Here is a 16,506-nt window from a genome sequence, read left to right as displayed (position 1 = left end):
CCCCCGTATAAAGGTAGGCACCCCATTTGTGCATTTGTGTTATATAACAGAAGAGATGGATTCCTTCAGCATTAAAGGTTGTGCATACAGGCTCTATTATTGCAAATACGTGTGTGTGCGTGTGTGTGTACAAATGTTACCTGTGTGTACTAGACCCAAATACTGTATAACTAATGTATTTATCACATATACTGCCTTTTTCAACTGTTGTGCATGTGGGGTTTTCAAGCTAATTGAAACTCTAGAAGTATCCACAATAACTCCTAAACTCCTAAACAGTTTGATTGTTCCATGTATTGGAGAAGGAAAGAATAAAAAATACAGTATGTATAGTATGTTATTTAAGCTTAAATATTGAACAGTAGTATATCCTTGGTATAGTCTTTTCAATTTCATTTTTTTTTTAGTTTTTAAGAAGAATCAATTTTAAAGATCCCACCGGGGAAGAAGTATATTTTAATGAGAGAGGAGATATGTGCACAGTGTATCATATTTATAGTTTTGGAATAAAAATTAGCCTTCAACGTATATTTGTACATATGGCAAGTTATAATGCATCTTCTTCTGATGGAGAGGAACTTGTGTTTAATTTGGTTCCACCAATCTGGAAAAATGGTCAGGTTTGTGTTTTCACTTGACCTACATAGATATATTAAGTATTGTAGGAGCTTACTGCTAATTCCCTCCAAAATTCCAATAGACCTAACACCAAGATTGGCTGCATTATTGGACAAAAGGGATGTGTAGTGCATTTAGGCATTCCTTTCTGCCTTGAAAATAAATAGTGATTGGATATAAGCAGTAATAAACCCAAATAGAAAAATATATACTATTACATGGATGTGGTGGCTGCATTTATTTTCTTTTTTTATGCTTTTCTGGTGATCTGGCCAGTAGCACAATTCATGTCTAATGCCCCATACACACTATCAGTTTTTCTGCTCGGTTTTTCCTTCAGATTTACCAAAACCATATAATATGAGGTCAAACTTTAGGAGTTTCAATGTGTATGCAATCAGGCAGGCCCTTGCACTACATGGTTTTGGTAAACCTGAAGAAAAAACTCAGCACAAAAACTGATAGTGTGTATGGGGCTTTAGAGTGGATGAGCATCAGAGACGTCTTTAGACAGCAGTGTAACCAATCTGAGAAGAGCGTAGTGTTTGATGCCCTAGCAGATTTTGGCAAACAAATTAAAGTTGCAATATAATACATTTTTTTATTATTTTTGAGTTTATTAAATCTTTAAGGTTCATGTGCTACCTGTTTGAATATAATAAGAACAATGAATACATATAATAGTTGAGCACCTTCATAGACACACGATTAAAACATTAATAAAAATGGAAAAAAATAAATAAATACAACTTCAAGTGAGTGTACAGCTTGTATAACAGTGTAAATTTGCTGTCCCCTCAAAATAGGTCAACACAAAGCCATTCATGTCTAAACCGCTGCCAACAAAAGTGAGTACACCCCTAAGTGAAAATGTACAAATTTGGCCCAAAGTGTTAATATTTTGTGAGGCCGCCATTATTTTCCAGCACTGCCTTAACCCTGTTGGGAATGGAGGTCACCAGAGCTTCACAAGTTGCCACTGGAGTCCTCTTCCACTCCTCCATGACGACATCACAGAGCCGGTGTATGTTAAAAACCTTGCGTTCCTCCTTTCATTTGAGAATGCCCCACAGATCCTCAATAGTGTTTACATCTGGAGACATGTCTAGTCAGTCCACCACCTTTACCCTCAGCTTCCTTATGGGTGCACTCGCTTTTGTCAGATACTATATATATATATATATATATATATATATATATATATATATATATATATATATATAATATACCCTATTGAGTAGCTGTGGGGCATCCTCAAATGGCAGGTGGAGAAGTACAAGGTCTCTAACATCCACCAGCTCCGTGATGTTGTCGAGGAGGTGTGGAAGAGGACTCCAGTGGCAACCTGTGAAGCTCTGGTGAACTCCATGCCCAAGAGGGAAGTGTTGGAAAATAAGGTGGCCACACAAAATATTGACACTTTGGGCCCAATTTTAGACATTTTAATTTAGGGGTGTACTCACTTTTGTTGCCAGCAGTTTAGACATTAACGGATGAGTGCAAAAAGAAAACTCATCTCTGTCCTAACCTCAAAATGGAGCTGCAGCTCAAAGTGGAATGAACTATGTGACAAAAAACACAAAAGAGTCCTCAATAGGAATGAGAAATCTTGAAGGTTCTCCAAAGAAAGGAAGGTGAGTGAACCAACACAATGTGTTGTAACTTTCTCCTGTGACTATGACGTACAATAGTAAATCCACCACCACAAACAGTGCACGCTTACCAGCTGCCCAAGCTTTGAAGCTTGTGGCTAACATCCAGCCAGGGCCTTTTCCTCCAAGAACCTCCAATGGCCGATCAAACCACAGACAGCCTCTATACACCACTATAGACTGTTGATCATAAGGATAGTCATAGAACCTAGCATTCACATTCACACTCAATTTTGATGATCATACCAGCCAAAAGGGAAGGGAGGAAAGAATCTCCATAGATAACACCAGATGATGTTTATTAAACAAAAAAAGTATCACTTACATATGGGTAAATAGTAACCTATGTAGAACATAAGCTGGCCGGCTAAGATACAAACGGAATGTTAACAGCACGCTGATGTCAGCACGTCGCTCCCCATGACGCGTTTCATCACAACTCTTACGTGGTCCTGAAACTTCATCAAGTTGCATTCAACATGCAACTTGATGAAGGACAGCATTCCTGTCCGAAACTGTGCAATCTTGTATATGCATGAAGACTGAAGTAAAATTCTTTTGACCAGATTGCATCCCCAATTTTTTATTACATATCTGGTGGAAGCAGGAGTACAATGCTTGCACTTATTTAAGCTTGAACATTTCAAAGTTTCTACTGATGTAGTATTGAAAAACTCAATAAAAAAACTATTTGAGCTCAGTAATACCCCCAACTCATTAGAGCTTATCCCCAGATCATTAGTACCCCCACTAAGCAGATCCCCAGCTCATTAGTACACTTGTTCAGCAGATCCCTGGCTCAGTAGTACCCCCACCTCTTCCTATGCCCCACTCAGTAGTAACCCAAAGCTCTGCTGCTCCTCTGGTTTGCTGATCTTCCCCTCTCTCTAGTTTCCGCTCATCTCCCGCTATATTGCTCCCATGCTGCATTCCACGTGTGACATCTGCAAGTTTCTCCCACCCTGGTCCCCCAGCCCTGATAATTCTCAACCAATCAGTCCTTTCTCTCTCCAGTTCCCACTCACCTCCCTCTGTATGGTTCCTCTAACACAGCCCAGCCAAACTGATGTCAAAGTTAACCTACATAATTAACCCTCAGAACCCCATTACCGTTCTGAGGCAAAAAACTAAATTTACACATGAATGACATCCGCTACATTAATATGATTGTTTTTTTAGATTCCAGTGTCTACGTGCTCTGAAGACTGTCCTTTGGGTTCCAGAAGAGTGATGAAGAAGGGGATTCATCGTTGTTGCTTTGAGTGTGTCCAGTGTCAAGAGGGGGAAATATCCAATGAGACAGGTGAAAAAATAATTTTTTCATAGTTATAATATTATCATCATTTCTTTTAAAGCTGATCTCTAGGTTTCATTTGATTTTGTTTAGACCAAGCTAACTAACAGTTGCACTGGCTGTGTAGAAACAACATGTAAGCAAAATGGAGTATGTAAACTATATGGAACCTCACCTACATACAATACAGCAATGTATATAGAAGGATGAGCACTTTTTTTTCCACTCTTGAAACAAAATTTAGTCGGAAAGAGTGCTGCTAAGCAATTTACAGGTAGGTTTTGGGAAAATAAATAGTAGAAGTATTGCCTGTTGTCTCCCTGCAGGTAATATTTACCCATTGCTGACTTATAGGGGATGACTTACTAAAGGAAAATAGAGCCAAATGAGGAGAAACTGTGCTGACTTCCACCTTTCAATCACATTTAAGCAAAAATGTTTTTTTGAAACATTTTGTCACATGATTCTGTATTCTTTGCAATGGGAAATGTCATCTCATTCACTAAGCTCTGGGGAAAATACCAATGTCAAGTGCAACTTCACTTGCAAAGTGAACATCCTATTTTTCTTTAGTAAAACAACCCCACAGTGTCTTATTCAGCACTGTGTCTCTGTGTTTGTGGCCATTTTCATAGAGCCAGGACTATTGTTTCCTCATGTCAAAGCCAAGGATGATTGACAGTTCCGTCCCATCTTTCACAGATAGCGATTACCACCAACAGAGGTTCTAAAAATCCCCTATTTTATCCCAAAAATTTTTTAAAATCCTAGCGACTAGTACCTTATTAGAACCTGCTAACATTAAAACAAAAAATAACTCTGCTGTCTCTTTCTATGTCAAAGATTATTTCAAATGATTCCCAGAAAAAGTATATGAACTTCTCAGTAAATTGTTTTTATTACATTTTTACAAATATACAAATCTTACATACTTTGCAAAACAATTTTTAAAATTTAAAAAGATTTAAAAAATGCAAAACATTCTCAAAGTACACATAAATACATATAAAATACATTAGGTACACGAATGGATCTATTCTCTAACTTACACTTAAATACAGAAAGTAGTCTATACCGCGACGTATACTCTTAATTCTCCTGGGCCATCTAAATTACCAACAAGATAAAGGAGAAAAAAGAAAAAAAGAGAAGCCTGGGAGCAGGCTCATTCCCTATATATATAGATACAATCATACACATATGTATGCACATTATATATATATATATATATATATATATATATATATATATATATATATATATATATATATATATATATATATATATATATATATATATATATATACTCCCTCTGTTCCCCATAATTCCCAATAAATTGGGGACTATTTAAATTCTAGCCATTTCTTCCAAGTACCCTGAAATCTTGTTTCTGCTTCCCTTTGAAAACATATTAATTCTTCCATTATCCTCGTATGATCCTCGCATATGAACTTCTACTAGAGTATCATATCTAAGTATAGTTTGCACCTATATTTATTTTAGTTTTTTTTTCAAAATGCATATGCCTAGATAAACCTCTGGTATTATTAGAATTATTAACTTTGTGAAAAAAAAACTATTCTGTAGATAAAACAGGATTTCGATAATATGATGAGTATTTACAACTTTATTTCACTGAACCAGACAGTCCCAGGCTAAGGGTACATGGCTACAATTAAGCCTGTGTGGGTGAAATACATCAGTTGGAAGTACTTAGATGGGGAAATACTCATGATGTCATGACTGTATATTTTTTTTTCCTGTGGTCTATTAGAAGCAAGGATGACTCCCTTTCCATCTAGTATCTGACCTCCAGTGGAAAAATAGTTTAGCCTTGGAGTGGAGGATGGCCTTGTCTTCCAAATGTTTGGAAACATATTGTTTGAAATAAAGGTACTGTAGTCGTTTTTTACACTATAGACTTTCTCTTTTAGATAAAGGTTCATGTCATCAGTGTTCAGAAGATGAGTGGCCAGAAAACAACCTGTGTGTACCAAAACCCATTGAATTTCTGTCTTATGGGAATGACCCGGTTGCTCACACAGTCTCAGCTATTTCTGTATTACTCTTTGTTAAAACCTCTGCTATTTTCTGTGTCTTTATTGTATTCCGAGAGACTCCTGTCGTGAAAGCTAATAACCAAAACTTGAGCTTCATTCTCCTGGTCTCCATCATGTTGAGCTTCCTCTGTGTGTTTTTGTTTTTGGGTCGCCCTGGACCTATCAGTTGCATGTTTCGACAGACATCCTTTGGAATCATCTTTTCAGTGGCTGTTTCTTCCATTCTAGCCAAAACTACTATGGTCTACATTGCCTTCAAGGCCATCAAGCCTGGAAGTTTCTGGAGAAAATATATTGGAGTAAAAATACCCAACTGTTTGGTTGTTCTTTGTTCATTTATCCAGGTTTTAATTAGCGTCGTTTGGCTATTGACTGCCTGTCCATTTCCAGAAACTAACACTGACCTATATACTGATAGAATTATTATTCAGTGTAATGAAGGATCTATGCTGGCATTCCCCATACTCCTGGGTTACATGGGACTTCTAGCAGCTGTGAGTTTTCTTGTGGCTTTCCTGGCCAGAAATTTACCAGACAGTTACAATGAGGCCAAATACATCACCTTCAGCATGCTGGTGTTCTGCAGTGTCTGGATTGCTTTTATCCCAGCCTATATGAGTGTTACAGGGAAGAACACTGTGCTTGTAGAGATATTTGCTATAATAGCTTCTAGTTTTGGAATTTTGGGTTGCATATTTATTCCCAAATGCTATATTATCCTGGTGAGACCAGATTTAAATTCAAGAAGTAAATTAGCAAAACAAACCAAAACCTGACAATTAGTTTTCATATTGAATTTATGTTTACAATTACATTGAATTTGAAAAGAAATCCACCTCATCATTCTCATTATGCATAGAATATGTGAGCAGAGTTTTCAGTAAGATTGATTAGGCAGAAATCGTTCTACAAAAAGTTATCACAAAGATTTATTATTGTTTTTTCTTTAAGTAATAAACTTATTTAAACTGTTAGTTTGCTTTCTTTATTCCAGAGATGATAGAGAAATATGTAATATTGGAAGTTGCATTAAACAAACAATTAAAGATATAAAACTCAATTGCAATTTATTAAGCAGTAAGCATTTATACCACCATTTCAGTTTTTTTTTATAAACATCCATCTTCTTGTTCTTTTACACGTTACACGTGTTCTACCAATGATTAAAATGTCAGATTCATTTTTTATAACTCTATAAAACTCTATAGATTTTTTTTTATATAACTCTATATTTATTGGACAAATTCATGATTGAATCCAGTTCAAATGGTTACCTTTTCTGAATGACACCATATTCACTCTATAAATGTTTTTAACAATTACAAGATGGCTAGCATTTTCTGAGACACTTTTACTTGTCACAAAATGCCTTGCCCTTGCTGTAAATTATCCTCTTAGTCCTTGTGCACACGATCGGACAATCCGACAACAAAATCCATTGGATTTTGTCTGATGGATTTTGTCCGAAACTGGTGTTGCATACACACGGTCAGACAAAGTTGTCGGAAAATCTGATCATTCGTAACGTGATAACGTTATTTCGTTATTTCGTTACGACGGGACTACGTTCAGGCTAGTAGCCAATAGCTTTGGTCTAGGAATTTGATCTGAGCATGCGTGCCACTTTGTCTGAATGGAATTCTCTACAAACGATCGGACAAAGTCCGATCGGATCATGTTGTCAGAAAATATTTACATCCAGTTCTCAAACTTTGTTGGTCGGACATTCCGATGGAAAAAGTCAGATGAAGCCCACACACGGTCGGATTATCCGACAACGCAGTCCGATCAGACATTTTCCGTCTGAATGTCCGACCACGTGTACAAGGGCTTACAGGTTCTTAATCTTGGGGTTGCTATATCCAGCCATATATATGGACATATACAGTATCTCACAAAAGTGAGTACACCCCTCACATTTTTCTAAATATTTTATTATATCTTTTCACGTGACAACACTGAAGAAATTACACTTTGCTACAATGTAAATTAGTGAGTGTACAGCTTGTATAACAGTGTAAATTTGCTGTCCCCTCAAAAAACTCAACACAGCCATTAGCTAGTTAATGACTGCGCTATAGCCAAATGACAGCTATAGCGTGGTTCGATAACTCTGGGAGAGTGTACATTGATGTCCTCCCAGAATCCCGCACCCGCACACCCCCAGTAATTAGGGATGGGCTTTATGTTCGATATGCTTTAAGTTGAACATGAGTTTAACTCAAAAATTGGCTGTTCACCAGTTCGCCGAACAGCTAACAATTTTGGGTGTTCGCGGCAAATTTGAAAGCTGCAGAACACCCTTTAAAAGTCTAAAGTCATTTAAAACTACTCGCAGCTATAATGAATTGTCAGTCCACAATACACATAAAAGTTCATTGATAAAAACGGCATCTAATTTCCCCACAGGGGAACCTCGAACCAAAATTTTTTAAAAAATGTGTGAGGGCCCCCTTAAATTCCATACCAGGCCCTTTAGGCATGGGGGTCCCCCTCAAAATCCATACCAGACCCTTCAAATCTGGTATGTATTTTAAGGGGAACCCTGCGTCTAAATAAAAAAAAAATGGTGTAGGGTCCCCCCAAAAATCCATAGCAGACCCTTATCCGAGCACGCAACCTGGCAGGCCACAGGAAAAGAGGGGGGACGAGAGAGCGCCCCCCCTGAACCATACCAGGCCACATGCCCTCAACATTGGGAGGGTGCTTTGAGGTAGCACCTCCAAAGCATCTTGTCCCCATGTTGATGGGGAGAAGGGCCTCATCCCCACAACCCTTTCCCGGTGATTGTGGGAGTCTGCAGGCAGGGGGCTTATCGGAATCTGAAAGCCCCCTTTAACAAGGAGATCCCGCCCCCCTGTGTGAATTGGTAATGGGGTAAAAATGTACCCCTACCATTTCACAAAAAAGTGTCAAAAGGGTTAAAAAAACACAAGAGACGGTTTTTGACAAGTCCTTTATTAATTTCTTCTTCTTTCCCCTTCTTCTTCCATCTTCTTTCTTCTGGTCTTCCTTCGGTGTTCTTCTTCTTCCTCCATCTTCTTCTTCATCTTCTTCTTCCTCCACTCTTCTCGTCCCACATCTTGCTCGAGCTTCTTCTCCACTCCGTCTGCGCGATCCGCCTCAGTGGGAGTATTCCACTGTGTGACGCTTCTGTTCTGCTGACACTTCTTACATAATGGAGGCACGGGGACTTCCCTATGGCTTTCCCCTTGTTGTCAGAGGGGGGGCAGGGTCACCCGCCCTCAGTTATATAAGAGGTGTCAGAAGAACAGAAGCGTCACACAGCGGGAACCTCCCATGGATGCGGATCGTCTGGAGAACTTAGCAGGGAAGAAGAAGAAGCCGGAGATGCGGACGAGAACACCGGAGCAAGAAGCAGAGGACCGGAGGAAAAGGCAGAGGAAGAAGTGGGGGAAGAACAAGATGGAGGAAGAAAACCAAATGAAGACCAAAAGAAGATGGAAGAAGAAGCAGGGAAAGAAGAAGACATTAATAAAGGAATTTTCAAAAAATGGCTATTGTCTTTTTTTAAATTTTTGACACTTTTTGTGAAATGGTAGGGGTACATTTGTACCCCATTACCATTTCACATGGGGGGAAGGATCTGGGGGTCCCCTTGTTAAAGGGGGCTTCCAGATTCTGATAAGCCACCCCGCCTGCAGACCCCCACAACCACCGGGCAAGGGTTGTGGGCATGAGGCCCTTGTCCCCATTAACATGGGGACATCCCCCCCACGTTGAGTGCACGTGGCCTGGTACAGGTCAGGAGGGGGGGTGCTCTCTCATCCCCCCTCTTTTCCTGTGGCCTGCCAGTTTACGTGCTCGGATAAGGGTCTGGTATGGATTTTTAGGGGACCCCATGATATTTTTTTTAAACTTTGGGGTCCAAAGGGTCTGGTATGTAATTTTTTTAAATTTTGGTGCGGGGTTCCCCTTAACCACTTCCCGACCGCCGCACGACGATGTACGTCGACAGCATGGCACGGGCAGGCATATGGGCGTACATGTAATAGGTAGTGAGAAGTGAACTCAAAAATTTACGCCCTTAGAAAGCCTGAAGGCGGTGCTTGGTTTTCGGGGCCCCGTACGCGGCTAGGCTCCCAAAAAGTCCCACATATGTGGTATTCCCGTACTCAGGAGAAGCAGCAGAATTTATTTTGGGGTGTCATTTCACATATGCCCATAGCATGTGTGAGCAATATATCATTTAGTGACAACTTTGTGTAAAAAAAAAAGAAATATTTTTTTTTGTCATTATTCAATCGCTTAAGGCAAAAAAATAAAATATTCAATGGGCTCAACATGCCTCTTATCAATTTCCTTAGGGGGTCTACTTTCCAAAATGGGGTCATTTGGGGGGGTTTTGTACTGCCCTGCCATTTTAGCACCTCAAGAAATGAGATAGGCAGTCGTAAACTAAAAGCTGCGTAAATTCCAGAAAACGTACCTTAGTTTGTAGATGTGACAACTTTTGCACAAACCAATAAATATACAATTATTGACTTTTTTTTTACCAAAGACATGTGGCTGAATACATTTTGGCCTAAATGTATGACTAAAATTGAGTTTATTGGATTTTTCTAATAACAAAAAGTAGAAAATATCATTTTTTTTCAAAATTTGCGGTCTTTTTACGTTTATATCGCAAAAAATAAAAATCGCAGAGGCAATCAAATACCATCAAAAGAAAGCTCTATTTGTGGGAAGAAAAGGACGCAAATTTTGTTTGGGTACAACATTGCATGACCGCGCAATTACCAGTTAAAGCAGCGCAGTGCCAAAGTGTAAAAAGACCTCTGGTCATTTACCAGCAAAATGGTCCGGTCTGAAAGTGATTAATATTCATACCAGGGATAGTTATACAAGTAAAGCCGCGCCTATGGACTAGGTCTTGATCAGCAGGAGTATGTATAGGTATTGATTTATACCTGTGCCCTTGTGTTCTATATAGTTTTTTATTGGTTACAATTCTTCTATCTAATTTTTGTCTTATTAAAAGATTAGGTATAAGCTTTCTTTATTTTATGAGGTTGCTGCCACCCTAATATGCGAAGGCTGCACTAAACAACCTGCATTAATGGAATGATTCTTGATTAAAGGTTATTGGCGCTACCTCCACCCAGTTAATTCCAATAACACTCTTTGCTTAACCAAACCTTTTATGTCTATCTATCACCTTAACGTGTTCCCAAATAGTGATGGACGAACTTCCGACGGGACGTTTCGCGAACGCGAAACGCGAACGGACACAAACGTTCGCGAAAACGACCGTTCGCCGCGGGCTCCATTGACTTCAATGGGAGGCGAATTTCGCAAACCTTTAGGTCGAATTTGCGGCCACGGGGTAATTATTAGGGGGTAGCACGTAGTCCCACCACCTGGACAATAGCATAATACATGTATGAGGTGAATTTGGGATCGATAACTACAAGCATTTTTTTTTTATTTGGGAAATTGTTCTGACAATTCAGGACTATGGAGCTAATGAAGGCAATGGAGGAGAGGGAAGGTCAGGGACCAGGGTAGGCAAACAAGAGGGTGCAGGAGATACAGAGCACTGACAGCAGCACCGTAATACAGAGCACTGACATCAGCACCGTGACATACAGCGCTGACAGCAGCTCCGTGACATACAGCGCTGACAGCAGCTCCGTGACATACAGCGCTGACAGCAGCTCCGTGACATACAGCGCTGACAGCAGCTCCGTGACATACAGCGCTGACAGCAGCTCCGTGACATACAGCGCTGACAGCAGCACCGTGACATACAGCGCTGACAGCAGCTCCGTGACATACAGCGCTGACAGCAGCTCCGTGACATACAGCGCTGACAGCAGCTCCGTGACATACAGCACTGACAGCAGCTCCGTGACATACAGCGCTGACAGCAGCTCCGTGACATACAGCGCTGACAGCAGCACCGTGACATACAGCGCTGACAGCAGCTCCGTGACATACAGCGCTGACAGCAGCTCCGTGACATACAGCGCTGACAGCAGCTCCGTGACATACAGCGCTGACAGCAGCTCCGTGACATACAGCGCTGACAGCAGCTCCGTGACATACAGCGCTGACAGCAGCACCGTGACATACAGCGCTGACAGCAGCTCCGTGACATACAGCGCTGACAGCAGCTCCGTGACATACAGCGCTGACAGCAGCTCCGTGACATACAGCACTGACAGCAGCTCCGTGACATACAGCGCTGACAGCAGCTCCGTGACATACAGCGCTGACAGCAGCACCGTGACATACAGCGCTGACAGCAGCTCCGTGACATACAGCGCTGACAGCAGCTCCGTGACATACAGCGCTGACAGCAGCTCCGTGACATACAGCGCTGACAGCAGCTCCGTGACATACAGCGCTGACAGCAGCTCCGTGACATACAGCGCTGACAGCAGCTCCGTGACATACAGCGCTGACAGCAGCACCGTGACATACAGCGCTGACAGCAGCTCCGTGACATACAGCGCTGACAGCAGCTCCGTGACATACAGCGCTGACAGCAGCTCCGTGACATACAGCGCTGACAGCAGCTCCGTGACATACAGCGCTGACAGCAGCTCCGTGACATACAGCGCTGACAGCAGCTCCGTGACATACAGCGCTGACAGCAGCTCCGTGACATACAGCGCTGACAGCAGCTCCGTGACATACAGCGCTGACAGCAGCTCCGTGACATACAGCGCTGACAGCAGCTCCGTGACATACAGCGCTGACAGCAGCTCCGTGACATACAGCGCTGACAGCAGCTCCGTGACATACAGCGCTGACAGCAGCTCCGTGACATACAGCGCTGACAGCAGCTCCGTGACATACAGCGCTGACAGCAGCACCGTAAGCAGCCCCAGGAGGAAGTCAGCACAGCACAGGGATGGTGTGATCCCCTCATAATAAGAACCCCCAGGAGGAAGTCAGCACAGCACAGGGATGGTGGGAGCCCCTCATAATAAGAACACCCAGGAGGAAGTCAGCACAGCACAGGGATGGTGGGAACCCCTCATAATAAGCAGCCCCAGTAGAAATATGACACCGCTCAACCTCTTCAAAGAGGAGGGTAGGGGCATATAGTACGGTGTGCTTTTTTGGGTCAGGGAAGTGAGCCAAATGAATTAAGAAGGTCTGTGTGCTTGATTCCAAAAATTGTTTATAGACATATACATGGTCTACTGATCACATGTGTTGAATTCCTCCGAGATCCATGCCTCATTCATTTTTAGAAATGTGAGGTAGTTAACACTGTGGTGAGCTAGGCGAGTACGCTTATCGGTCACAATCCCCCCTGCTGCGCTGAACGTCCTTTCGGACAGGACACTGGATGAGGGGCAAGCCAACAGTTCGATTGCAAATTGGGCAAGCTCTGGCCAGAGGTCAAGCCTGCCCACCCAGTAGTCTAGGGGTTCATCACTCCTCAGAGCGTCCACATCGGCCGTTAACCCAATGTAGTCGGACACCTGACGGTCTAGGCGTTCCCTGATGCTGGATCCGGATGACACCTGTCGATGGGTCGGCTGAAAGAATGACCTCATATCCGAAGTCACCAACACATCTTCAAACCGGCCTCTTCTTGCAGGCGCTGTTGGATTGGTACCCGCAAATCCTTCTCTGGGAGTGGGAATTGCTCCTCTGCCAGCGCACGCAAAAGCAGAATGCAGCATTTCTCGAAGCAAGGCCTGGAAGTGCTGCATTCTGACAGCCCTCTGCGACGGCGGTAACATTTCCGCCATTTTGTGTTTGTACCGGGGGTCTAAGTACGTTGCCACCCAGTACTGGTCCTTGACCCTCATGCTTTTTATACGGGGGTCCCTATTAAAACACTGGAGCATGAAGGCCCCCATTTGCACTAAAGTGGAAGCGGTGTGGTGGCCTGGCTCCTGCTCATCATCCAGGATAATGTCGTCCTCTTCATTCTCCTCTCCCCATCCTCGCACAACAGGGATCCCAGAAAGGTTTAAAGCATGCTCTTCTTGCTCCTGCTCATCCGCCCCGGCACCATCCTCCTCTGACTCCTCATCAGACTCCTGTTGTTGACTTGTCTCAGATAGAGTAGCCCCCCCTGGGAATTCATCCAGCATTGCGACTTCCTCATCTTCCCGCTCCTGCTCCTCCACAGCCTGATCAATGACACGACGCAATGCACGCTCCAGAAAGAAGGCATAAGGTACCATGTCACTGATGGCGCCATGGCTGCGACTGACCAGTTTGGTGATCTCCTCAAATGGCCGCAGAAGTCTGCATGTGTCGCGCATGAGCAGCCACTGGCGCGGTGAAAAAAAACCCAGCTCCCCAGAACCGTTTCTTTCGCAGAGTTCATACAGGTAGACGTTAACTGCACGTTTCTGCTGGAGCAGCCTATCAAGCATATAGAAGGTTGAGTTCCATCGCGTCGGGCAATCGCAAATAAGACGTCTGACCGGCAGATGGTGTCGCCGCTGAATGTCAGCAAGGCGAGCCATGGCCGTGTAAGATCTTCTGAAATGGGCCGAGATTTTCCTTGCCTGCCGCAAGATGTCCTGGACCCCAGGGTATTTGACAAGGAATCGCTGCACGACCAAGTTTAAGACGTGTGCCATGCACGGCACGTGCGTGATTTTGCCCTGTTTCAATGCGCTAAGCAGATTGGCACCGTTGTCACACACCACTTTACCAACTGTCAAATTGAGCGGTGTTAGCCACTCATCTGCCTGTGAACGCAAAGCTGAAAGGAGTGCCGGGCCAGTGTGGCTCTTTGCTTCCAGGCACAACAGACGCAGCACGGCATGGCAACGTCTCACCTGGCATGTGGAATAGGTTCTGGGGAGCTTGGGCGGTGCAGTGGAAGAGACGCTAGCAGCGGAAAAGGAGGAGGCAGCTGAGGAGGAGAGGGAGGAGGATGGAGTAGGAGGAGGAGAAGAAGAGTCAGGCCTGCATGCAATCCGTGGCGGTAAAACCAAATCTACACGGGTGCCACGGGTTACATGCTTGACGGCCGTCAGAAGGTTCACCCAGTGGGCAGTAAAACTGATATACCTTCCCTGCCCGTGTTTGCTAGACCACGTGTCTGTGGTCAGATGTATCTTGGCACCGACACTGTGTGCCAGAGATACATTCACTTGCCGCTGAACATGGCCATATAGCTCTGGGATGCCCTTCTCTGAGAAATACTTCCTTCCTGGGACCTTCCATTGTGGTGTTCCAATGGCCACAAATTTGCGAAAGGCCTCCGAGTCCACCAGTTTATATGGCAGTAGTTGGCGGGCTATGAGTTCTGACAAGCCAGCCGCCAACCGTTGGGCAAGAGGGTTATCCGGCGTCATCATTTTTTTACGCTCAAACATTAGGCCCACGGAAGCCTGCCTTTTTGCAGAAAAATGTGAGCTTGGCGTGATGGAAGGTGGAGTGGAGGACAATTGTGAGGAGAGAGGAGAAGGAGAAGTAGAAGACGAGGCTGGACGGTGAGAGCCTGCAGTGTGGCTTTGTGTGTTCCGTTGCTCCCACTGGGCTCGGTGATGGCTGCTCATGTGCCTTCTTAAGGCGGTCGTCCCTAGGTGAGTATTGGGCTTACCGCGACTAACGCGTTGACTGCAAAGATTGCAGATGGCAACGCTATTGTCAGCAGCGGACACGTTAAAAAAAGCCCACACTGCGGAGCCATGTGCCGGTGTCCTGGGAGCGCCAGATGTGACCGTACATGGTCGATGACTCGCTCCTGATACATTTGCAGTCTGCTTTGTCCCTGCTGTGCAATGTAAGTCATTGCTGCTTCTCCTCCCTATCTGCTGGTCCATATCTCCCTCTGAACTCCCCTCCTCTTCCTCTCTTGTGGGCACCCACGTGACATCACTAGACACGTCATCATCAACGTCACCTTCCCCACCGCTATAAGTAGAGTAGGCAGCAACACCGGGGACCAACCTCCTCCTTGGGCTGATCTGGGTACTGGCGTCAGACTGCTGAGTAGCGCTTGTTGCTACCTCCTCTTCCTGATCCAATACCAAGAGTGGCTGCGCATCAGAAATGTCCTCTTGATATGGATCGGAAAATAATTCCAGTGACTCAAGCGGAAGGTATGTGGTGGTGGTGGTGGTGGTCGTGTTGTTGGTGGTAGTGTCTTTGGGGGTGCACATAGCAGAGAGTGAAGAAGAGGGTGCAGATCGAGAGGATGAGGAGGGTGCAGAAGAGTAAGGCTGAGCGAGCCACTCAACCAAGTCTGGTGCATCCTTTAAAGTAATTGAACGCACCTTCTGCAACTTCCCACTTTGGCTCAAGCCTGTTGCTCCTGCCCTACCCCTACCACCCCTGCGGAAGGGCCTGCCTCTTCCTCTGCATGTCATTTTTTAAATGACCCTGTGACAAAACTCTTAGTCCCTATACCGCTGAAGGACTGCTGCAGTATAGGTGAGCGGTCAGCAGTGGTGCACGTCAACCCTATCTATTGTGGACCTATAGCGGTCCTTACAGAACAGCAGACTGTACCGCACTCAAGCCTATGTACCGTAGCACCCTATACCAAGTTACCAGTCCTTATAAGAACTTTTGTGGACCAAGCAGGTTGTGTATTAGTGTTTAGCAGACTGTACGTCAGTCCCTATACCGCTGAAGGACTGCTGCAGTATAGGGCAGCGGTCAGCAGTGGTGCACGTCAACCCTATCTATTGTGGACCGATAGCGGTCCTTACAGAACAGCAGACTGTACCGCACTCAAGCCTATGTACCGTAGCACCCTATACCAAGTTACCAGTCCTTATAAGAACTTTTGTGGACCAAGCAGGTTGTGTATTAGTGTTTAGCAGACTGTACGTCAGTCCCTATACCGCTGAAGGACTGCTGCAGTATAGGGCAGCGGTCAGCAGTGGTGCACGTCAACCCTATCTATTGTGGACCGATAGCGGTCCTT

The 16,506-nt window shown here is 44.0% G+C and overlaps 1 protein-coding gene across 1 annotated transcript in view; it reads left to right on the top strand.

Annotated features, from left to right (window-relative positions):
• Positions 1–6,544, top strand: part of LOC143975926 (vomeronasal type-2 receptor 26-like) — a 34,062-nt gene extending 27,518 nt beyond the window's left edge. Inside the window, exon 4 of the mRNA XM_077478459.1 lies at positions 5,499–6,544. Coding sequence (XP_077334585.1) covers positions 5,499–6,400 — 902 coding nt within the window. The 3' untranslated portion in view covers positions 6,401–6,544. The remainder of the gene's footprint in view (positions 1–5,498) is intronic.
• Positions 6,545–16,506: the final 9,962 nt, after the last annotated feature.

This window comes from Lithobates pipiens, unplaced genomic scaffold, assembly GCF_037356315.1.
Source record: "Lithobates pipiens isolate NorthernLeopardFrog02 unplaced genomic scaffold, aLitPip1_a1.2 Scaffold_13, whole genome shotgun sequence".
Classification (NCBI taxonomy): domain Eukaryota; kingdom Metazoa; phylum Chordata; class Amphibia; order Anura; family Ranidae; genus Lithobates; species Lithobates pipiens.
The sequence above is the reverse complement of the archived record's forward strand: the minus strand, read 5'-3'. Positions and strand labels throughout refer to the sequence as shown.